The sequence below is a fragment of the Manacus candei genome, unplaced genomic scaffold, assembly GCF_025592945.1.
Source record: "Manacus candei isolate 608988 ecotype Guabito, Panama unplaced genomic scaffold, ASM2559294v1 h1tg000023l, whole genome shotgun sequence".
NCBI classification, from domain to species: Eukaryota; Metazoa; Chordata; class Aves; order Passeriformes; family Pipridae; genus Manacus; species Manacus candei.
This window is the reverse complement of record NW_026138071.1, coordinates 4,175,200-4,198,642: the sequence shown is the minus strand read 5'-3', so window position 1 is coordinate 4,198,642 and position 23,443 is coordinate 4,175,200. Positions and strand designations below refer to the sequence as shown.

The 23,443-nt window shown below is 35.4% G+C and overlaps 1 protein-coding gene across 3 annotated transcripts in view; it reads left to right on the top strand.

Annotated features, from left to right (window-relative positions):
- PTPN4 (protein tyrosine phosphatase non-receptor type 4) overlaps positions 1-23,443 on the top strand; it is a 110,109-nt gene that overhangs the window by 51,954 nt on the left and 34,712 nt on the right. For all 3 annotated transcript variants that reach the window (XR_007904465.1, XM_051787011.1, XM_051787012.1), the window contains exons 6-13: positions 2,917-2,961; positions 3,222-3,274; positions 5,446-5,566; positions 6,652-6,739; positions 7,896-7,984; positions 13,064-13,127; positions 19,467-19,639; positions 22,007-22,075. Coding sequence is in view for 2 of the 3 variants with exons in the window: in XM_051787011.1 (XP_051642971.1) it covers positions 2,917-2,961; positions 3,222-3,274; positions 5,446-5,566; positions 6,652-6,739; positions 7,896-7,984; positions 13,064-13,127; positions 19,467-19,639; positions 22,007-22,075 (702 nt within the window). In the remaining variant the exon portion in view is untranslated. The remainder of the gene's footprint in view (positions 1-2,916; positions 2,962-3,221; positions 3,275-5,445; positions 5,567-6,651; positions 6,740-7,895; positions 7,985-13,063; positions 13,128-19,466; positions 19,640-22,006; positions 22,076-23,443) is intronic.

The window sequence follows — 23,443 nt, the reverse complement described above, 5'->3', positions numbered from 1 at the left end:
TGAGAGCCTGGATGAGACTTTGTTTTATTGAAATATTTACTGTAGGAAAATTTGGCAATTTACTCCATCAGAATAATAAAAAAAGTGTGGAAAGTGTTTTATTTGAATTAAAGGAAATTATGTAATATTCCTAAGGAGATGAAAAAATGGGTAATGTTGATCAATATGATGTAAACCATAAAGAAGGAGAAAACTGTTTACTTTAAGTGCTATTCTCTCTAAATACAAAGCTATAAATACAGTATTCTTTTAAATGAGAAATAATGTAGGATTCCTGTATCTAGGTCAGCTCTGTCTTTTTTGCTAATAGGCCTAATTGCCCCTGAGAAAACTCATTTGTATTTGGAATTATTACGAAGAGAGAGTTATTAACTATTGGCTTTTATGGAATGAAGTTAGGATGCCATGTCACAAATACAGGTTCTTTCGTGTAATCAGTATTCCTACCTCAAAAAAAAGAAATGAAAAGAAGGTGCAAACTTCTGACAACTCCAACTCAAGCTGAGACTGCTCAGTTTTAATCAATTCCCTGAAAACAGGAATGGCTCCACACATGAGGCAGTATGAATAAATGGCAGGGAAAGATCCAGTGCAAGCTCGTGTCTTATTAGACCGCTGTGAATTCGTGTGAGCGAGGCAGGTTATGAATGCCCCAGGTCAGGAGGGGTCAGCGGGAGCTGTGCATTGGAGAGCTTGGCTTTGGGAACTTGTCTTGGTAGGGAATGAAGCTTCATTAGTTCTCCTCAAGGCAGGAAGACTTCCTTATTAACATTGACTCCAGTTAGCAGTAATTCTGTCTTACCCTTTTCTAGCTATATCCATGTAAGGAAGATGAAGCCGTGGCAGTGGGATGCTCCCTGCGTTGTTTCAGCTGGGTGTGTTGTGCAGGCCCGTGCAGATCTGTGTTGCTAAACTTCTGTTGATTTCCAATTTTGCTAAATAGTATGTGAGGCTTCAGTGTTCAAACTGTGATGGTTGGCTAACAAACCATCAACTTCCCTGTTCACTGAAAACAGTGGACAGGAAATGAACTCTGCTTGGTGTCCCTTAATCATGAGATCCTTTAAGTGCTGTGCAATATTTCTAATAAAACATTACACCAGAAAAAGTAAAATAAGATGGAGGTGCAGCTGTATATTTGTGAAGAGATGCTCAAGCAAAGCTGAGCTGAAGCATATCTATATAATATATAAAATTAACTTGTCATTTATTGCATTTTTTAACTGGTAAAGAAATTTTGTTTTATCTTTTTTGGTTTCAATGTGCATTTTAATGTGGAAAACAAAAAGTTATTTTGAGGTCTCTAAAATGTGGCTAATGTCCCAGTTTTAACTTCTTGAGGTTTAATACCTTAGACTAAGCTTCCTGCCTTTCTGGTCAGTTCAAGAACCTCTTGATGGTTTTGTAGGAGTTGAGCACATGGACTCATATCTTTGCTTGTCAGTTCACAAGAGTTTTCCTTCATTTTCTTTCAAACTCGGAATGTTTTACCTTTACATTATATTTAACTTGTAAATAATTGGATTTCTGTGTGTATTTGGAAATGTTTGTGGAAGTCTTTAAGGGGATAGTTAATCCACTTTCTGAAGACTACACAATTATGAGTAGTCATGATATGTGTAATAAAGTAATGCATTTTGGTTTTAATTTCTTAGTGCAAGTTAGTACTGGGAAATATTTAGTATTTAGTGGTTTTGATAAGTGATTTTGGCGAGTGTTTACAATGAATGGGTATAGGTCACTCCCAGCTTTTGAATCAGAGCTACAAGAAGGAAACCAAACCAGATGGTTATAATAATAATATCATTAATGTAGGAGATCCCAAACCAGAATAAATATATAAGGAAGCAGGAATGATGTTTAAATTTGCCATACAGTGAAACCTCTTTTAAAAAATAAACAGGCAATATAGACAAATTCTACAGATGCTTTTATGCTCTGTTATAAGGGGTTTTTTTGCTGAAAGTTTAAACTTGTGCTAACGTCCTGCCATCTTGGTAAGTCTTGTTTGTTACCCCACTCTGGTCTCTGTTTCAGTGGAGCTTTGTAGCAGGTGTAATTTGCCGCTTGATATAAACATTTATACTTCCTTGAAATTGTCTAAAACCTTGGAGTGAAATATGAAGGAACTAAATTGAGTGAACAAAAGATTCATTCTGAGACATTAACAAAATATTTGGGTTTTGTTGGAGAAACAAAGGAAGTAATTTAGAGGGAAAGCTGTTTGCACTTTCAGGCTTGTTGGGGTTTTTAAGTCATAGTGTTTCTGCCTCCACTGTTTGGTGGGAAATAATTCTTATTTTAAAGTATTTGTCTGTTCCTTTTGCTGTATCCATGTCCTCCCTGACTTGAAAGAATGGGCATGGGAAAACTAGATGAATTTCTAAAACAAACTTTTCTCACACCATAATTAAAGAAAACTTTAGAAGTTTGAGGGAAGTCAATTGAAAGGTATTTGACATAAGAGTCCACAACTTTTATAACAACAATGTAACTCCAAAATACTAAGAATAATTAAATTAAAATTTAATTAAAACAGAGTAATATCAAATACTCAGTGAGAATAAATTAATTCTCTCTACCTGGAGTACAGATCATTCTTATGTGGATACCTCCATACACAGATGCAAATTTCAGCTTGTGGTTACTGTATAAAGCAGGTTACTGTATAAAGCAGGCCTTCTAGAGAAATACAATGTATAACTTCATAACCTGTAAGTAGTTGATTTTACCAAGTTGTAATATTATTTTACTAAGCAAAGTTTCATTTTTTTCCCATGAGAGTTTAAGAAATAGCATGCAAAATGTAAAGTTTAGTTTTGTGCTAACTGAAAGCAAAATACATTAAATTGATGGAAAATTATGGAAAAAAATTATTTTTAATTACAGTGTTTTTTGTTTGCTTCTTTAAATAAGGTACCAGTACTTTTTGCAAATTAAGCAGGACATTCTTACTGGAAGGTAAGACATTTTTGTTGTGTTAAACACTGAATGCAAATTTGATTGAGAAAAACGTAATAGTGAGAGATATGAGGGATTTTGCCTACAAAAATAAAAGTATATTAAGAATAAATCACTACCTGTGCAAGTAGAAGTCTTTGTAGTAGTTACCTGTCTAATTTGTCCATAGACTATAAAAGACTAGGGTTTTCAAAATAACCAAATTTCGCTTGATGAAATATCTAATTTTATTTATTTCTCATTTTAAAAACACAAAACAGGTTGCCCTGTCCTTATAATACTGCTGCTCTTCTGGCTTCCTATGCTGTTCAATGTAAGTATAATTAGCGTTTGTGTACATGTTAGTACTGAAATACTAAAAAGTAGTATTGATTAGTTTCTAAAGAATGTAGTTTGTATAACATTGTACTGTGATGTTTGTGGACATGATGCTAATTTCCTCATGATTAAAGAAATATATTTGATTGGTTTTCCTCCCCCAGCATGTTTTGCTGAATTAAATATGAAAAAAATACTTAAGGATGTACTGTTATAAACCCCCAAATCAATACTCATTTATTCCTGTGTGTTCTGAGGCGTGGGGTTGTGGGTTTCTCCCTTGAGAATGATACTAAAAAGTATTTATTAAGACACTTAAACATTTTTAACATCTCATACAGTGATAGATGTGGAAAAGGGAATTCTGATCATATCTGACCAAAGAGTTCAATACCTGTCTTGTCAATTTTAAGCCATGCAGTGAATAGATGAGTCTTGAAGACTCGAGATATAGTTTTCTTCCCCACTCATTTTTTCTTCATAAACTTACATTGTTCAGTGGAAAAAAAAAAACACCATAGCAACCAACCAACTAGAGACTGTTCAGCCTCTACTTCTTGAAATTTCTCATTGTCAGAAATTCTGTTTTATAAGCAATCCTAATATATCTGTCTGTACTCATGTGGTTTTCTTCTGCTAAAGATACTTATATCCACATTTGTATACTTTGTACATATAAGACAAATAGTGTCAATGTTAATAATTTCAGGTAAAAAACATAGTAATGTTACTGTAATGTTTTATGCATAGTTTTGTTAAGTGGTCACCTTTTTCTAGGTCAATCAGTAGAACAGTTTCTCTTAAACAAAACTTCCACACTCCAGCTGCTTGGAAAAATGCACTGCAAGTGCTGTCATGCCATAGGGATTTGCCTTAGAAGATATAAAGTATTTGATAATGAAACAGGAACTATGAAAAGTTGATAACATTTTAGGGTTCTAAGAATGCAATATGTTTATTTTTCAAATAACAGAAGTTAGAGGCGTGGTATGCAGAAGTGGTGGGTGTGCACAGTACCTTGTATTTACACTTATCTATGAGACCCTGCTGCCATTAAGTTCTTCAGTAGGCAGAGCTCTGTCTAATGATTTCTATGCCTGCCTATAGTAAATTGTCTGGATTCTCTATAAGTATATGTAAATAGCAGACATAGTCCTGTATTCTTCATAGTGGATTTTAGCAAGGAATGCATTCTATTATAAAACCTGGTCCCATTTCCTAATTTTTAAATTATTTAAAATAAGATCTATTTCTGGCAGTGCAAGCACTCCAGAGTTCTTTCCTGCTTTCCCTTCCTTATCCTCCCGCTCCATGGGTGCCTTCATCCCTCTTGTCAGTGCCATTAGGCCTGCCCAGAATCCCACATCATGATATATTGCTGTGATCTTTCCAGTTTTCACGTTATGTTTCTTACCTGTCACTGTAGATCTGTTACATAGATTGCAGATACTTAAAGCTGCCTTTTTTTTTTACTATAGTTAGAAAACCTCAAAGCCTCTATTTTTAGCAAATGTCGTTTGTATGTTTTTTTCTGACAAATGTGATTTTAATTTATTTCTTATAATTTTAAGAAAGGGTTAGTAATTATGTAAATGCACTTTTTAGTAGTTTCAAGTAGAGTAGTTTCAATGTAGGTGTATGTATGTGTACTTTTTTCCATACATACCAGTTGAATATGCAAAAAAATATTTTTCTAATGCTTCTGAATATATCTTGGTACATAATGAGTTGGTGGATTTTGCAAATCTTCATGAAGAAATAGCAGTTGTAGTGTTAAAAAAAAAGTGTAATCACATGAAAACAAGCAAGGTAAAATAATAAAGGAAAAAAATTCAATACTGTCCTATATATCTGTATCTATATAAATATATCCTATTTAGTGCTAGCTGTTATGACAGCATTTATTAATTAATTTGTGTATTACAAATTAAACACTTTAAAAACTTCATAAGTACATAATAAAAGCTCTCACTAAATAATTTCCATGGTATTCACTGAGAATGCGACTGTTTATTCAAAAGGGAAAAGGGGAGTTCAAATGTCTTCTCTATTTTTGTTTGCTGTAGATCATAAATTATGTGGGAGCAGACCCTTGTGAATTTGGGGGCCTTGCACAATGCCAAGTACATCAGTGATAAACAATAACCTCTCTTTTTAATATTTTAGCCGAGCTGGGAGACTACAACCATTCAGAAAACTTGCCAGGCTACCTCTCAGAATATTCTTTCATCCCTAGCCAGCCTCAAGACTTTGAAAAAGAAATAGCAAAATTACATCAGCAGCACATGTAAGGATTTACATCAGAAGATACTGACTGACTTTGTCAAATCCTGACTGCTGATGCTGTGCTATTATATAAAAAAAAGGAGTATTTTGTCTTAAAGGTTTCTGGGTTTTTTGGGTTTTCTTTTTGGTGGGTTTTTTTGTTTGTTTGTTTGTTTGGGGTTTTTTTAGGGTTTTTAAAAATATGTGTAATGTAATTTTTTTTTAGATTATTTTTATGATGAATATATAACACCACTGATGGTCTACAGAGTATCTATGACAGAATGACAGGGAAAATTAGTGAAATAATGAATAATGTTAAAGGTACTCTGAAAACAGTATTTGTGTGTATTATGTAGGACATCAGTCAGATATATTTTCTTTAAGAGTTTTTTTCAATCTTCGGGAATATTCTGAGCATAAAGGCTTTGTTTTCATGGTGCTTTCAGCAGTTAAAAGAGTTACTTTAGAAGTAACAAAGTCCTTTTCTTCAATATCTGCTCTTTCCTGTGTGCAAGTCTGTGACCTTTCACTGAAGAGGAAAAGGCAGTGAAGCAATGGAAAATATTTTTTTTCAGTATGTACTCTGTGATACTTTTCAGTGATGGTTCCTTAATATTTTAGAACTTAAGTACCTTTTCTTACAGTTAAATTTAACAAAATTTAAGTGATATTTACAAAACATTTGCTTGATTGGGGCATGTTTCCTTTAGAAACTACTGAATGTTTCAGATAAAGGCTTAGCAAATTCTATTAGGTAGGGTAAAGACATTTAAATGAGCTGATGGTAGTTTAACTTTAAATTACCAGAGGAAAGTCCAGGATTGTAAAAGTAATTTCCAGATTCTAGGGCTCCATAGATATTTAAATGAAACGGTGCATTAGCAATACAATGTGTTGTGGCCTCTTGTCGAGACTGTGTGGAAGCAGAAGTTCTTTTCTGTTAAAATTTTCGGGTTACAGTCCATTTGTTATGAGAAAGGAAATTCAGATTTCAGGGTGGGGGTAGAAGTAGTAAAACAATGCAGATTTTCTGTTTGTGCTCACTGGGGAGCCTGATGTGGGAGGTCGTGTTAGAACATTTCTGATTTAGCTGCTTTCTTTCAGAGGGTTGTCTCCTGCAGAAGCAGAGTTCAATTATCTCAATACAGCACGTACCTTAGAACTTTATGGAGTTGAATTGCACTATGCAAGGGTAAGTTTGGATGAACTAGTATTGTAATATAAAAATGGATTCCTCTGAGTTTTATGGAAAAATATACTTTCCTTTTTAGTGGGCCTTCCTGGCAGCTGCTTACAAGAGAAAAAAAAATGAAACCAGTATCATCTTATTAGGTGCCTAACTGGGATTTACGAATTGAATATCCACTATTTCACTCTAGTGAGGATATTTCTTTGCTTGAATTTGTGTTTAGTTATCTCTGTTATTCACGTTGAGCCTTGTTGGCTTAAATGGCAGTTCAGTTGGCTACTGATGAATAAGAAGAATATGCTTGTTGAATGTGCCTTTGATAATTAAGGATCTATCAACTTTGAAAATATTTAATTTGGTTCCTATTAGAATTATGTTATAAATCATTATCATAATATAGAATGAACTGTTAATGTAAGGTGAGAGTACCATGATTTGATACAATTTTACCTGGTAAAGCAAGTAGCTCAAGGTCTTGACTGAAACAATCTTAACCTGTCAGTGCAGTGCTAAAATTTCTACAAAGCCTCTGAATAAAATTATTTTTAGCAACTAAGACACCTCTAGTTTTTAAATATTCTTGTCTTATTCCCTAAGGTTAGAGAAACTTGGAAAAGAATTTGAAATGTACCCCACTCACTGCTCACTGTATCTTATCCACTGTTATTGCACACATATTGAGAGATCTATAGCAGGTGTTTGATAGAGTGCAAAGATATTTCAGGAAAAATGTGCTTTTTAAATATGCTTACAATATTGTTTGTTTTAGAATCTCTCCTCTCTGTGTTCTGAGATTGCAATTTCCTTTCAGGTAGGAATTTAAGTTGCTGGTTGCTTTTAGTGTAGCAAATGTCAAGCCAGTCTGTTAGTGTTGCTGTTAGTAATAAACTGCCACAATACTGTTACGTATTTCTTCGAAGTTGGTGAAAGACAGAGGAGCTAACTTCGGAAATTAAAATTTTGTGGTAGCTTATAAAGAACTCAGAGCAAACATTCAGGTTTGTCCTAAATAGAAGTGAACAGTTTATTATTTGTCTGATTAAAACGTGTTTCCTTCCATGTGAATTTGTCTATTTAGAGAGAGATGAGAATGAATATATATGAGGTTTCAAAAGATATTTATATTGTTCTTCACGTAATTTTTTCTTTTCTTTTAAAGGATCAGAGTAACAATGAAATAATGATTGGAGTGATGTCAGGTGGAATACTAATTTTTAAGAACAGAGTACGAATAAACACCTTTCAGTGGTAAGGACAGCTGTTTAATGGTTTTGTTTGCTATTTCAAAATATTTTTACCACTAACTGTGTCACACACTCTAAAAAAAAGACTGAAACTTAGTTGTAGCATATCAAGTTGAAATTATTCATCTGATGTTTTGCTTATGGGTAACTTTATGATGGGATTTTGTCCTGAACTGCATGCTGTCCTATGAAACCATTCTGATACTGTAATGAAACTGTAATGGATTTTAATACATTTTTTTATTCAGGAGTTTGTACTCATACTTTACATTTAATTAAGTAAGTAACCCAGACCAATGTGATGGTGTAGCTTACAGTCTTTAAAAAGACAGCTGAACTGAAAAGTACTAACCTGGAGAATGACTGCTCTTACCTGTTTTGTCACGTATATATTAATTGCACTGTGTGTTTTCAACTTAATGTAGTTGTGAGGATAACTGAGGTGGAGCGTTCAGGCTATTGTCGTCTCTTCATCCATAGATAACCATTTTCATGATAGGATCAGAAAAGTGCATTTACTGCAGAAAATGCTGTCATTTATTTCTTAACTAAAATAGTTTTTAAAGCTGTTCTTTAAAGATGGAGTTATCCCCATTAACTATCTTACTCTGCTTATCATTCTGCTTAAGTTTGAATCCTGTTCTTTATTCATATAAGAACAGAATATATATATATATGTATATATATATATATATATACAGAAATCCTGTTTTCCACTATGACTTCTATAGTGCTCTGTAGAAGTCCTCTGTAACTTCTGTAGAGCTCTACAGAAGTTATGTCACCTTCCCCAATGCCTTTTTCAGCTCCTGCAGAAGTAACCTTCCCTTGGTTTCCTTTGCCTGCTTGGAATCCACTTTGACAACCTTATGACACGTGTCACTGAGTTTGCTACAGCAGCATTCTGAGTGGCTGGAATCAGTCATATAAGATTGTCACAAGAGACATCAGTTCACCAGGCACAGGCGCTGTTCATTCTAGAAAAATGATGAAAAGTGTTCATTTGCTACTGATTTTGCATTTTTGTTTGCTGCTGATGTGTGTGCTTGGTCTTTCTGCAACCCAATGAATTTCTGAGACATTCTGTTTTTCTGAGCTTAGTCTCCTGGTTCATTGGAGGATGTTATGTATTTTGTGGTTTGAGAAACAGTGTGAATGGTCAAATTTTAGTAGATTTTCAGAGAGAAAGAAAAACGAAATTATAACATAGGTGTTATTTGTAGCCAGATACAATTGAATGTGGTAAACATTTTGCCTGTAAGCATTCAAAGAAAAGTAAATCTGAGACAATTACAAAGCATGTAAATTTCCAGTCTTCAGGGTTATTGGGTAAATTAAAAGTGATTTTGGAATGAAAGGTCTGAAACTACTGTATTGGTCGGTCAGACCTGCCTTTATAATACTGGCATGTTCTAAGAAATGTGTCCTTCGTGTGGTGAGAATTTTGACATGTTAGAGCAATTTCTGGGCTAAGACTGGTTTATGTATGGAATGCTATAATAATGAGGAAGGCTTTCAGTCTGATTTTACTGCAGTCAATTTTGGGAAAACAGCAATAGTAGGAATAGGTTCTGTAAAACACACTGGTAAATTACTGAGTACGTACAGTGTAGGTCATAATTAAGCTACATGTCCCTAATGGAAGTTGCAGGTTTCTGTGAGTTCTGCTTCATATTGTTTGCGTGCCAGGGATGCTGATATAAATTCTTAGTGTGGTTTTTGCATGTGTGTAATTACCTGAACAGTTCCTCTTTGTATTCAACCATATCAACTGACATGAGGGATATTGATTCCTTCCTGTGAAGACTATAGTACCAACACAATTGGTCTTCACAAAACAAACCCAAAAAGACCCAAAACTACCCTTCCACATTCCACCCTGTTATAGGCTTCCTTTCAGTATGAGTAAGGATTTGAAATGCCAATTTTCACAATACAGCTCAACAGTAGACCTGTTACCTTTCCTTTTTATCCACAGTCATGCTGCTCTTCCAGTGACACTAGTAGTGGTACTTTTTTCTTCTTGCTTCCACTTATTCTTGCTCCTGTGCAACTGCATCTGTGTAATGTCTTCCCAGGCTTTCTGATTACAGTGAATGTTTAGATACCTGTTTTTTAGTATTCCTGAGTTGACAAGTGAGAGGACAGACATGCATGTATGTGGGAAGAAATAAAGATTTAACTGTGTTGCTCAGAGAAGAGTCGAGTAAAATGTCTTTGCCCTCTCCCTCTTAATTTGATATTATATCTAAATTGCTTATTAGGAACCTTATGATCATGGGGAGAAATGAAACAGAAGGGAGAGAAGTGAGGAATTGGGCAAAACAAAAGCGAATGTCTTTTATCCCGTGTGTCCTAACTTGATCTTCCTGTATTGTGGGTAACTCCTCCTTTCCCCAGGTATTGCTACCAGGCACAGAGACCTGGGAATCTGAGGAGACCAAAGGAAAAGAGCATGGAGTACCTCAGCCTTTCCTTTGTTACTAAACCATCTGTTCAGCAGTTGGACATGCTTTCCTTTGCCTCTCTTTTGCAGTTGATGTACCTCTGGAAAGCTTTGTTGCCTTTTGCATCCACTGCCAGTTGCAACTGCAGTTGCACTTTGGATTTCCTAATCCTGCTTCTACATCTTGTACACTTCTTTTTGTGTTTGAGCCCAGTTAGCAGTTCTGAGTTTATCTAGCTTGGCCTCTTCTCATGCTTGCATGTTTTCTAGCACATCAGAATTATTCTGATTGAGAATTTTGTCCTTTAAGACTGACTACCTGTCCTCTGTTCCTGTGCCCCAAAGGGCAGCTTCCATGGGCTTTTGCCTACCAGAGCTCTGAACAAGCTGGAGTTTCTTTTCCTGAACTAGTGGGTTAGTTTGCTGCATCCCTCCACTTCCCTTAACATCTTTAGCTTTGCCATCTCACAGCTACTGGAAGCAAGTTTGTCTTTGACCACTAAATCTGGACAATCCTTTCTTGTTTGGGAGTTAGGCTACCCAGTGCTTTTCCTCAGATAAGCACCATTGCCAGCAGTCAGAGGAAGGAAATGCAGGCAGATGTGCCTTTTCCTTTGGCTGAGTGTGGATGTGCTTATTCAATGACTAACAAGGTATTAGCAGTGCATATGAACTCTCTCTTACGTGCTGTATTTTTTGGTAATAGCTGAGAATCAGCTTTGCTGAGTCATTCCTTTGTACTTGAAAGGTGACTCTTTCAAGTTATGTTAGACCTTATTGGCTAATGTTAGAGCTTTGAGTCTGTTCCAAATGGTTTCAGGCTTAACAGTCATCTGACCTCACTCTGCCCAAAATATGGAATGAGAATAAAACCCGGTATGTAGAGCTTTAATTTTTATTCTCCTTGGATTTGTAAATCACCAAAGGCAGTAGTTTCTTCAGTAGAAGAGGAAACCTCAAGAATAAAAGATAGTAAAATGTTTTTATAAACAGAGTAATTGTGATTTCTTTTCAAGTGTTCTGTTGACATGCTAAGCAAATCTGATACATGATAGAGTGTGTGCAGTTCAGTTTTTAGAAAAGGTATGTGTTAAAATGTTCTTTTAATTGCCCTGTATGCCAAAATTTAAAAAAAAAAATCATAATAACATACTTGTTGATTAACTGCAACCTAAATAGCCCAATAAATTTTTTTGTGGTTTTTTTTTCCCATAGTTAGAGTGCTATAATCACTAGTGTCTATCCCATGCAGCAAATTTAGGACCCATCCCACATTATTCTTAAGCAATTGTTTGTCACAGGAGGTGCTAAGAAAATTGATGCAATGGAATAATCTGATTTCAGTAGATAAGATATAGCTCTCTTTATAGTGTCAAATCCTTGATAAACTAACTTTGAAAACTTAGCAAGAATTTGTTAAAAAATGAAAAAACCCCAACAAATAGGACAGTTATTGCTGCTGTTTTTTTTATTAAACTAATGGCAAGCTAGGAAAGAAAAAAAGAAATGGGAAAAGATTTAAGTAAGCATAATTTAAAGGCTAATGTTCACAGTCTCCCTTTATGTTACTGTAGATAGAAACTCTCAACAAATTAGGACTTTCAAGTTAGATTCCTGCTCTGAATAATCCCCTGGAGAAAAATGTCTCCATTTGATTTAGTTAAGATAATTTCTGTATATAGATACCCAACTTAGGTGTCTGTTGATGTTTGCTTCTTATCTTTCCTAGTCTATAGAGGTTTTTATTCAACAAGTGATAAATAGGCAAGCTGTAATTCCAGTAAATTTGCAGTGTTTTATCAGTTGTTCCTTTTTAAAGTCACAAACGTTATGATGTTTTGGTTTTTTTTACAATTAGAACCTCACTTTTTTCCTTGACCAGAATGATACTCTTTTATATTTAATAAAGACTGTGCACTATCCTAATATTACATTTCTTTGAAAAAGTATATAATTAGATTGTGATGGAAATATGGCTTGTCTTTTCCCATTTTTCATAACTATTACAGTTACCATCCAAAATTGCCCAGAATTACTGTCAGTGTCTTGTTTTTTTATAGATAACTTGCAAGGTGAAAAGATCTGTAGTTCCCTTTCATTGATATTGTAAATGCTTTTTCCTCTTCATAATGTGATTTTTTAACTTGATAAGAAACCCAAGGTTGGGAGTCCTTGTCTCCATGCTTGTATCTTATGTTAGCTATTTTACTAAAACAAGTTCTGGTTATATTTAAAGACATGTAAGAACGTGGAGAAAGAATGTCTTTAGGAGATCAGGTGAAGTTCAGAGTATTTATTCATATTCTAAGGAATAATGAAAACGGCCTCAGAAAAGGGAACATCTGTCTGGAATGACCTGGGGATAGAAGAGCTCTTTGGGATTTGTAATGGGGAAAAAGATACTTAAATTAGCAACTGCCTAGGGTTTAAGATGGAAACAAGTGAATTTGATAGATAACTTAAATATACAGCTCATACACTTCAAATTACATAAGCTATTTTCTCTAATCTTTGCCATTTTATTTTTAGTCTATGAAAATGAATATTTTCTGTATATTTTCAGTAGGTATCTTTAAGCCTTTAACCATGATTGAGTATACTAAGTGTTTAAATATTGTGATTTTATTTTTCATTTAGGTTGAAGATTGTAAAAATTTCTTTTAAGTGCAAACAGTTTTTTATTCAACTTAGGAAAGAATTGGTGAGTACTGTCTTAAGTTTCATCTCAAAAAATGAAAGCAATTCAATATCTCCTACTGCACATCTGCCTTATACTCCCTGAAGCTATGTTGAATCTTGCCTTTGTCAGCAATTAAAAGTCCAGTTTCACCAACATTCTGGCTATTTCAGGTCTCAAATAGACCATTACAATGCTTTAAATAAGATTTTTTTTTTGTCATTTGCTTTGCTTTATATTTTAAATATGTTTAGTTTTACATTTGTATCCAGGAAAGGTCATTTGCTTATGTAAGAAAAGTGTGGTAAAGGTTGAAGGTGTAAATCAATATTACATTTAAATTTCATAAGAAACCGAATTAAAACTCAAGGTAATGCCTAATATTCCTTCTAAAGTTTGATAAACATGCTGATTTGTATTATTCAGAATACAAGTTGACTTTATTACTTAAAAGAGGTAACATTTTCTTTGCAGCTTTAAATTACGTGTGGTAATTTTTTATGCCTACTTCTAAATTTCTTGGGGCAGAAGTTGAATGTGTGTGTTTCAGTGCTTGTGGTGGGTGTTTGCTGCCCTGCAAAGCACTGCAGGACCACTGTGCATTTAATTCAGCGAGAAATGGATTGTTCCGTGCCTCCAAGAGATTAGCTTCCATCACAGACATATCACTGGGGAAAGATGGAGGAATTAATTAAAAATATGACTGTGTGATTAACTCATCAGATTAGTTAAAAGGTTTTGTGCACTTCTTACCGCTGAAAGGATTTCCTGTGAGGATGGTGACACACTGGAACAGGTTGCTCTGGGAGGTTGTGGATGCCCCAGTCCTGGCAGTGTTCAAGGCCAGGTTGGATAAGGCCTTGAGCAACCTGGTCTAGTGAGAAGAAGTGTCCCTGCCTGTGGCAGGTGGGTTGGGACTACATGATCTTTAAGGTCCCTTCCAGCATGTAACATTCTATGATCTGAAGACCTAGATAAAAGATGATTCTAGACAGAATGCATCTTGAGTACTATAGGACTGTTCCAGTTTTAGAGACAATATGTTTAAACAAGAGAAATACAAGGAGGAAACACCTGTTATGTCAGATCAGACCAGCGTCTGGTGACTAGTACTAGTACTGAAAACAGGAGTCAAACTGTGTGTCTTTAAAGTAGATCCTTTAAAATGAGGCCCAGGACTTCGCAGTTGTCACAGACAGAACTACCTGACCATGTGCAGACACTTTGTTGTGCATTAGTTGTCAGGAGAAGTTTACCTCATGTGCATGGAGCACTGTGAGTAGCTATCAGTTCAGAAGCAGCATAACAAGAGTTAAAAGATTTTGGAGTAATTATGTGTAGAAAGTAATGAACTTTGGCTATTACATGAAAATAAACAGGAGTATCTGTCAACATGAGCAGACATCATGCAACACAAGCAGAAAAATGGTAATGATACAAAAAAAGGTGGTGGGGAAATGTTGCATTATGTTGACACAGAATTTTTTTTTAATAACCTGCAGGAGCTACCGTTTTGAAAAGGCAAGCTGATCTCTGACAGGCCAGAGGTCAAATTTTTTGTCTTGATAACAGTGTGTGTAACTTCAATTACAGTTGCAGGAATGTTGTATTTGGATCTGAAATGGAAATTTGGGGATTTATTTGAAATTCAGAAATTATGTTTGCTGAGTCAGAACTTGAGGAAAATCTGTGGTAGCAGAGTTCAGGACCTTGAAGATTGAGATGCCTAAATATAAAATTGGGTTGGGTACTGTACTCAAGTGTTTCCTCTATTTTCTGCAGAAAAAAAACTTGCTTATAATAGAAGGTAATACAAAGATAGCTTTGTCATCTTGGGTTTTTGTATTGCTTTTTAATACTCTGCATATTGTTACTTGCAGCAGAATGGAGTATATATAATTAATGTAATTTCTCTTCTGAGACATCCAAGCCAACAAATTAAAAAGTCTCGTACTGTTTTTCTTTAAACTCTATGTATCAGATGAAAAGTGATGGCAAGAAGTTGATTTTCATTCATTCTAAGTCTTGAATATCTTAAGATCAAAGCTCAAATTTGGCTTCCAAAGAAGGCATACTTAAACTAATTTTTTAATGACATCTAATATTAAAACTGTTATTTCCAGAATTACCTTTCCTGAGTAGCACTCGTAGGAGTAAAGATTCATCTCAACTATATTCAGCATCAGTTAGATTAAAAGAACATATTTTCAGTTTCATGATAATTAGCTCACCAAAGAAAATCATTAGACTTCCTCTGTAGTAATCAGACACAAAGGTGCAAAGGCCAGAACATCTTGCATGAATTGGAAGTACTTTTTAGGATGGATTAAGTTACTCTCTGGTGGTGTATGCTTTCTTTTGCTTTCACTCCCATTAACAATAAAGGGAGCCTAAATGACTCTCTTAAGGCAGCAGAAACTAGGTGAAGTGACTCTGTGATTGCACATTTGGTATGTAAAATATCTCTTGCCTAGTGCTTTGAGTGCATATTTTAAATCACCAATTTACGATACGGCAGTGGAAGTACATTCATGGTATGCTGATGATGTGTTTCAAACTTGTATGTAAATATATAACAAATTGTACATCTGAGTAACTGTATTTATTTGGATGCAAAGCTGACATGCTATAGAATATGAAGTTAGTTGACTTGGGAAAGGAATTTTCCACTGTTTTTATTTTTTCCCAACTGAGCTACATAGGCTTTAAAGTAGTCCTAAATAGATATATTTCAAATACTGCTAATGAGTGTTGAGAGCTTTTAATTGCAACTGTCCTCAGAAGTGCAAGTGTCTTATCTTTTAATCGCCTGTTAAATTTATTCCCTGACTTGGCATTGCTTAAAGGCATCAACATAAGTAAAGAATTATTTGCCTACTTTTATTAGATTATATCTGTGTTTAAATAAATCACTTAAAGGAAGTGAGATGAAGCAGTTTAATGTCAAAGTCATTTTCTACTTGCAGTATAATATAATCTTGAATGGAAACTGGTTGATCATTCTAACAACCACATAGCTGGAGTGTGCATCCAGTGGAACAGATTTTCTTTCTATTGTTTCTTTATGAGATTGTGGGGGGAAAGAATGTTACATGTAGGACTTCTTCACCCAACATTAGAAGCCCCCTGAGCCATAAATTCAGTGGCAGGCTTTTCCACCATCTCTTCGTTTGTTCCATGTGTTCCATATGCTGCTTCCCTTACATGCTTTGTAGCTCTTTGCGAATAATTCAGTAGTTTTGTTTTCCTAGATGTTTCCCTAAGCTTCTCTGGTTTTAGTTAGTTGCATCCTTGGCTGTTGTAAGCATCAAGCATCTTAATACCATCCAGCATGTTTTAGTGGTCTTGATTCTGTGACAGCCAAATAAGCTGTTCAGCATGTTCTTTTGTGCTTTTAGAGACCAGATGTCCACTGGAAAATTACTTGAGTCTGGAGCAAAACATATTACAGGTTTTGTCCATGACCAAGACCTGGTTTAACTGAGTGGCCAAAATAATTGATTTTATCTTTTTTAATTATAGGTTATGTATCTGCAGTTTGTGCTTTGAATTTTTTCTGACTTTTTTTTGACTGACTTTGAGAAAGAACTTGGTCTAAAATCACAAGGTGATACATGGGCTTATCTGCCCGAGTACACACAGTGATCTTAAGTAACACTGATGTTCATTAGATGCCTAATTGATTGCTGCCTAATCCTATCAAAGTTTCTGCTGTTGCATTTTTTTGTGAATAGCAAATACTGCTGTCAGAATCTGTGTTGCATTTAAGCTTTCACAGGGCTTTTGCCCACTATTTGTGGAATATATTGAGTCTGCAGCATCTACCACTTAAAAAGCAGAAGTCTTTTTATTTCTCTGAGATGGGGTAGGGAATTCACGCTTTCTTCTGGGATTGTTTAGCCAAAGTGAAAAAGACTTACTAGAGAATAAGTTTTTCAACCTAATTTCTTTCCTGAGCAGTGAGATCTGCTCTGAGGTCGCTGTTTCAAGTCAGGCAAAGGTGGGATTGAATGAATGGCCCCACCCAAGGTACGTGTTCAAGCACTGAGCTGTTCTGTGTGAGAGGGGACACCGATATCTAGCCTGGTTTTTTTTTCGTTTGTGTTTTTAATAAAAGGAACCACAAAGATGGCTTGGACTTGACTTTACCCTATCCCTGTTTGTCTTAACTTGTAGTTTTGTGCTTGAGCTCCAAGCATTGCATCCCAACTGCTTCATTCTTCCCCTCCATAGCAAGAAGCCTGTTTTCCTCCCTCTAACAGAACCCATGGGCAGAATTAGTAAGATAATAATTTTGGAGCAGAATCCAGCTGTGACTCCCTGTGACAGTCTTCTAACACTGCCCTCAGCAGACCTGAGATGCCTGAAAATCCCTGAAATACCTGTATGTCACTGTCATACCACAGAGCATTCTGCATCTTCCTGGAGCCTTGTGCTGTAAAAACATTTCATAGGCTGCAGTGTGACTGTCCTGTTACTTTATGTGCTTTTGGCTGAAGTACTGTGGACAGTGGAAGTGCTACCTTGGGGCCTTTTGCTGAGGCCACATAGATTCAAGCCTACTATTTTCAGGCAATACAGAGGCAATCTTATTCTAAATCCAGCAGTAGAACCAAATCTTGCACCCCAGAATCATCAGCAAAGATGAATTTCAAGTGCCTGAGTTACATTTGGATATTACAGAACCTGCAGGGGTGAATAGGGAAAGGATGGGTGCATTTAGGAAGCAATATCCTATATTATTCTTTACCTTAAACAATGTTTTCTAGCAGTAATTGAGATGAAGGAGTTGGGTTTGAGAATCCGTTCTCTCTGCACTGCAATGAAAGCCTTAAAAGCTATGAATAGAACTATTGTTAAGGTACCTTTAAAGCTCTAGCACACCAAGTTCCTGTGAAAGTGCTGTTTCGCATTACAATTAAGTTGATGTAGCTGCAGCTCCTTCTCATCCTGCCATACCAGCTCCTCCTTCGTGCTTCATGTCTAATCTAGTGATCAGATGGTGGCTTGAGATTCAGATCAGCTTGATTTTTGGAATACAAACTAGGAGAAACAGCAGGATATATTTTTTTTTTCTCCAACCCATAATTATAATGCTTTGAATGACATTAAAATGCATTATCATTGGCTCATATAACTTATCAAATTCTCTTTTCCAGCTGTTTAAAAGGCTGACAGAACATGAAAATTTGCTATATCATAAGAACTTTTTCTTGGAATCTAAAATCTTAGCTGGTTTGTCCTTTACTGGATCCAGATGAGGGCAGTCCATAATTTTGCACAGTTGCTCTCTTACAGAATAGTAATTTATCTTGTTTATTTTGTACTTTTACATTGTTGACAAAGCTTTTTATAAGTGCATAGGTAACTGACTTGATTTCTGTTACCTTGTTTCTGACTTGCAATTTTTAAATAGCTGTTAACATGTCTAGAAAATACAGGGAACAGTTGGCAATACTTGGAAATTAAGAACAGAAATACAAGTAATTTTTCTAAATTGAATTAAAATGCCAGTTTTCAGTTTCTTAAATATAATTTCTTAAATTTCATCAATAAGTACTCAGATTTCGCTGTTTCCTTTTTAAATCCATTTTATTTTACCCTGAATTCATCATGTGGTTGAAAATGCAGTGTCATTCTTAGCCATTGGTCATGACTTTCCGAATACAACACTAGGGGAAGAGTTGTAGGTCTGTGCCTTGGTATCTGAGCAGATTTAAAGATGAGCAGGCCAACAAAAGCTTAACTTGGAAAAGGAGTTTACTGCTTAGTGAAATCAGTTAAGGTGTACTGTAAAGAGAAAGAAGATTGAACATAATCAGATGTTTCCTGACTTACAAAGGCTGTAATCAAGCTCAACAGGCAGAATAGCTGAGCTTGCTCTGCCATTTTGCTTCTTGAATTTACCAGGAACCTAATTAATCACCTGTAAGTAGGCACATCCCTTGCTCTTGAGATCAATACCTGTTCCCAGTCTCTGAGTGCCACATATGCGTGACAGTTTTTGATCTTAACTATAGCAATTTTGAAACACAGAGGCATATTGTCTTTGAACTCTCAAATCACAGGATTTTTTTTAATGTAGTTTCTTCCTATCTAGACTTGTTTCAATATCACAAAACAGACTGTTAACCTTTGAGCAGACTCTTTTAAAAAAAAACCCCAAGGGAACATAAAAATCCTTTAAAGAAAATGTAAAGGTATTTTCAAAGGGTTTGTTGTACATGAAGTTAATGTAAAATTAGAGAACCACTTCAAAAAGCATGATTTTAAAAAAATATCCCCAAGCCAAAAATATTTATATTAGTTTCAAAAGTAACTTGGAATAATGTTTATCTGAAATATATTTTTCTCATTTTTTAGCATGAATCTAGAGAAACATTACTGGGATTCAATATGGTGAATTACCGAGCATGTAAGAATTTGTGGAAAGCTTGTGTTGAACATCACACGTTCTTCCGCTTGGACAGACCACTCCCTCCTCAGAAGAACTTTTTTGCACATTATTTCACTTTGGGTTCCAAGTTCCGGTACTGGTAAGTGCTGATTTGAAATATGTGGGAAATAATATGAGAGAATAGGCAGCTCATCAATAAACATAAGAAATTATTTAGAATCTGTATTAAAAGGTGCCATAATTCAAGTAGCTTTTGAATCCTGCAACTGTTCCCCTTCCCTGTTGGCCTAAGCTTCAAATGTCAGTAATTTTCTAAGATACCTTAAAAATATCATTTTTGTATTATTAGTGGTTGTTATTACACTAGTACTCTGATATTGTCTCTCAGGCTGCATTACTTGGCCTGCTTACCTGCTGGGTTATGTTTATCTTAAAAATGTTGTCTCAAAACTTCAAAGTCTTTGACCTGGTGTTTTTGATGAAACCTGTTGAGTCTCAGATACTGTTTGCAGCAACAGCGACCAAACAGACCTAAATAAAGATCAAATAGAAATCACTGAAAAGAAGCTTGTAGGAGTGAAAACCACTTAAGCTCGATGTATACAAACAGGAACTAGGTAAAGACAAAAGACATACATCAAAACCAGAACTTTAGAAAATAAGGATGAAATTAATTCCATAACTTTTAAGGATGAACTTAACAGTACAGGCAAACAGCTTGGAAGTGCACAGAATGACTCTGGAATAACTATAATCTCCATAATACTGGAGTAATGCTGAAGTGGGTGGTGTTGGATTTTGCTGTTTTATGCTTTTTAGTTAAGAAATTTATCTCAGTTCAATGACTGAGTTAACTGTCTTTGCAAGTAATGCAGGATGCCAATGGTTTAAATTGGGACTGAAATAGAGAATAACAGAGCTACTACTAATCATCCATCTAGAATGGCAGCAGTGTCTGTGACGTACAAAGGGAGATGATGAAAAGCTAGAAAACACAATAACAGGCTATTTCTGTCACACTTGTGAATTGCATAAATGTATAAAGAGGAAAGTAATTCAGTGGCTAACTGTTTATAGCATCTGGTTTGTGACCAGCACTCACAGTAACCATTTGAGAAACAGCATTCTATGATCCTGAACAGTGTTTCAGATGTGGTTCAATGTTGCTGTAGTGAAAATCTTTTAATTTCTATAAAGATTTTGAATCTGAATCATTGTGGTTATTATTAAGGACGGAAACTCTGCACCATCTCTGAGCAACCTGGTCTGGTGTTAGACTGTCTTCACAGTAAAAATTTCATTTTGTTTTGTTTTGGTGGGTTATGATGATGTTGTTTTGTTGCCCCATCCTTGCCACAGGCCCTGATTAAGTAGGATACCTCATATTTCTGTTTGTGCCCATTGCCTCTGGTCCTTTCTCTGGGCTCCCTTAAAAAGCATCTGGCTGTATTTTTTACTTTCCCCTTCTGGCATTTATACACGCTCATTTGATCCTCCTGAACCTTCTCTTCCTGAGGCTGAACAGTCCCAGCTCTCTCAGCCTCTCCTAATACATCAGATGCTCCAGACTCTTAGTAGTCCTTGTGGCCCTGTGCTTGGCTTGGGGGACCCTGGAAGTCCACACAGCATTCCAGATGTGGTCTCAGTCATGTTGGGTAAACCTGCTTTCCAGCCACTCATTCCTCCTCAGATGTGGCTCTTGGCATTTCCCTTCACTGAATTTTGTGAGATTTTAGTTGGCCTGTTTCTCAGCTCTTCACACATCCAGTAGTTCTGTAATATGAATGTGAAAATACTTAATTATTCTTTGATTTCATAGTGTAAATGTCCGTGTAAGGGACTCTGTGCCTTGATCTGAAGTTATTAATAGGAAAGTGGCTGCAAGAAGGAGTGTTGCTGGTATCTTGTCATCAATTCTTAACTGCTGATTGACACTCAAAAAAATGGTAGTTTTTTTTTTTCTAAAAGAGAAATTATGAAATAGTATAAAGAATCTTTGATTTGACACAAGACATCTGGTCTTGCATGAAAAGTCAGCAAGTTCCAAGATCTAATCTTGGTTTTGACAAGTTGCATAGAAGAATACAATCCTGATGTGCTTATTATTTAATTTCTTTGTGATATTTTGCTGAACTAAATAGCAACTAAGTTATTAGCAATTTGGGGAGTAGTTTAGGAGTATGAAGAAGATGCTTGAAGTTCCTGATAGCGGCTATAACAGGAAATGTTATAGTGTTAAGTGTTATGCAAAGATCCAGTGAGAAATTTCTTATTGCTTCAGATAAAAAGCAAAAGTAGATTTGTTACTTTTAAAATTAATTGGAAACAAGACCTACACTTCTACCAAATGCTTTCTAAGGTTACACTGTACTGAAGCTAGTGCAATTGCTTAAGCATGACTGAAAACAAACTTTAGGCTTTTTCTGTTGAGATGGTTCAATTTTGAACAAGAAATTGTTCTTTAATTATGGTGGATTCAGTGGTTTGATTTTGTTTTGTTTTCCAGTGGGAGAACAGAGGTCCAATCTGTGCAGTATGGTAAAGAAAGAGCAAACAAAGACAGGGTATTTGCAAGGTAAGTAATTTATACTCTTTAATATTTGCCCCTTTAAATATCTTCAAAATTCAGAATAGCCTTCAGTCTGTGTAGTTTGTTGTTACATGTATTAGCCCTTTTTGTACTGTCTTTATTGCAAAGAATGGTCTCTTGTCATTAAGATACTCCATTAAAATATTGAGTTAATGGGTATATTTTAGTGGCAATAACAACTTACAACCACCCTACCCCTTCTTTTTCCTTGTGTATTATAATATGATTTGGGTTTTTAGCTGGGCCATACCACAGATAGGCAGCTGCATATCAGAAGGACTGGGGTACAGAAGTGCTGCGACATGTTGGTTCAACAGCTAGATTTTATAAAACCAATTTTTTCTGTGTAAAATTATTTTTTACTCTATTTAATTTACTTTCGGAATCTGGTTAGATTTTTACTTGGGGCAACTTTTGTAGTACTCAGGAGACTCAACACTGTGACAGCCAAGTTTTATTTCTCTAAATTAGAGTTGTAAATCAGTTAAAAACTATTTTTCTTGTTGTACTCTGAACTTGGTGATTCCCCACAGGTCACTAGGATGGAGAAGAGCCGATACTTGGTTTTGAGGAGTATTTTTATCACTTCAGAAACTCTTATGCAGTAGATGGCACTCTTCCCTTTGCAGCTAAACCGAACAAGTGCTGCTGAGGTCACTTGTATTTTGTCATATATAGCTGGATAAAATTGATAAAGTCAATAAAACGGAAAGCCATGGCTACAACTGCTCTGATTTTCATGAATCTTCTTGGCCTTTTTTAGTTAATGAAATACTCGGTTCTTCCATCCTCAGTAATTTTATTTTCCACTGCTGCTTTTTGAATCAAGAATAGAACATTCATCCACGCGTTTTGAGTTTCCTAGAAATGTTGATGGCTGATAAATGTCTGAGGTATACATGGGTACATCAGCAAACTGAAATTAATGGCATGTTGTAACAAACACACCGTGGAAGGCTTTTAATAAATCAGCTGCTTCTTCCTCTGTCCTCCTCATCACAGTGTGAAATTAATGCATTTTCCATTTGAAAGACCTTTAGTCTTTTCAAGAGTGAAAAAGCTTGAAGACATTTCTAGAACACCGTGTGGTTCAAGAAGTTTAATCTAAGAACATTATCTTCAGTTCTTTGTCTTCTAAACATTTACATTTCAAGTTAATGTGCTGAGTAGATGTTATCCCTTTTGTACTCATATAGAGGACGAATTCTGCTTTTTAAGATTTTCCAGGTAAAATGTGGGTTTTGTTCCTGGAACTTGTCTTTCTCTTTCTCTTTATTGGTGTGTCTTTCTCAGACAAAGTCATGGTGGTGTTGAACAACTTTTTAAGCTCTCAAGCAGTGAGCTTCTTTTGGT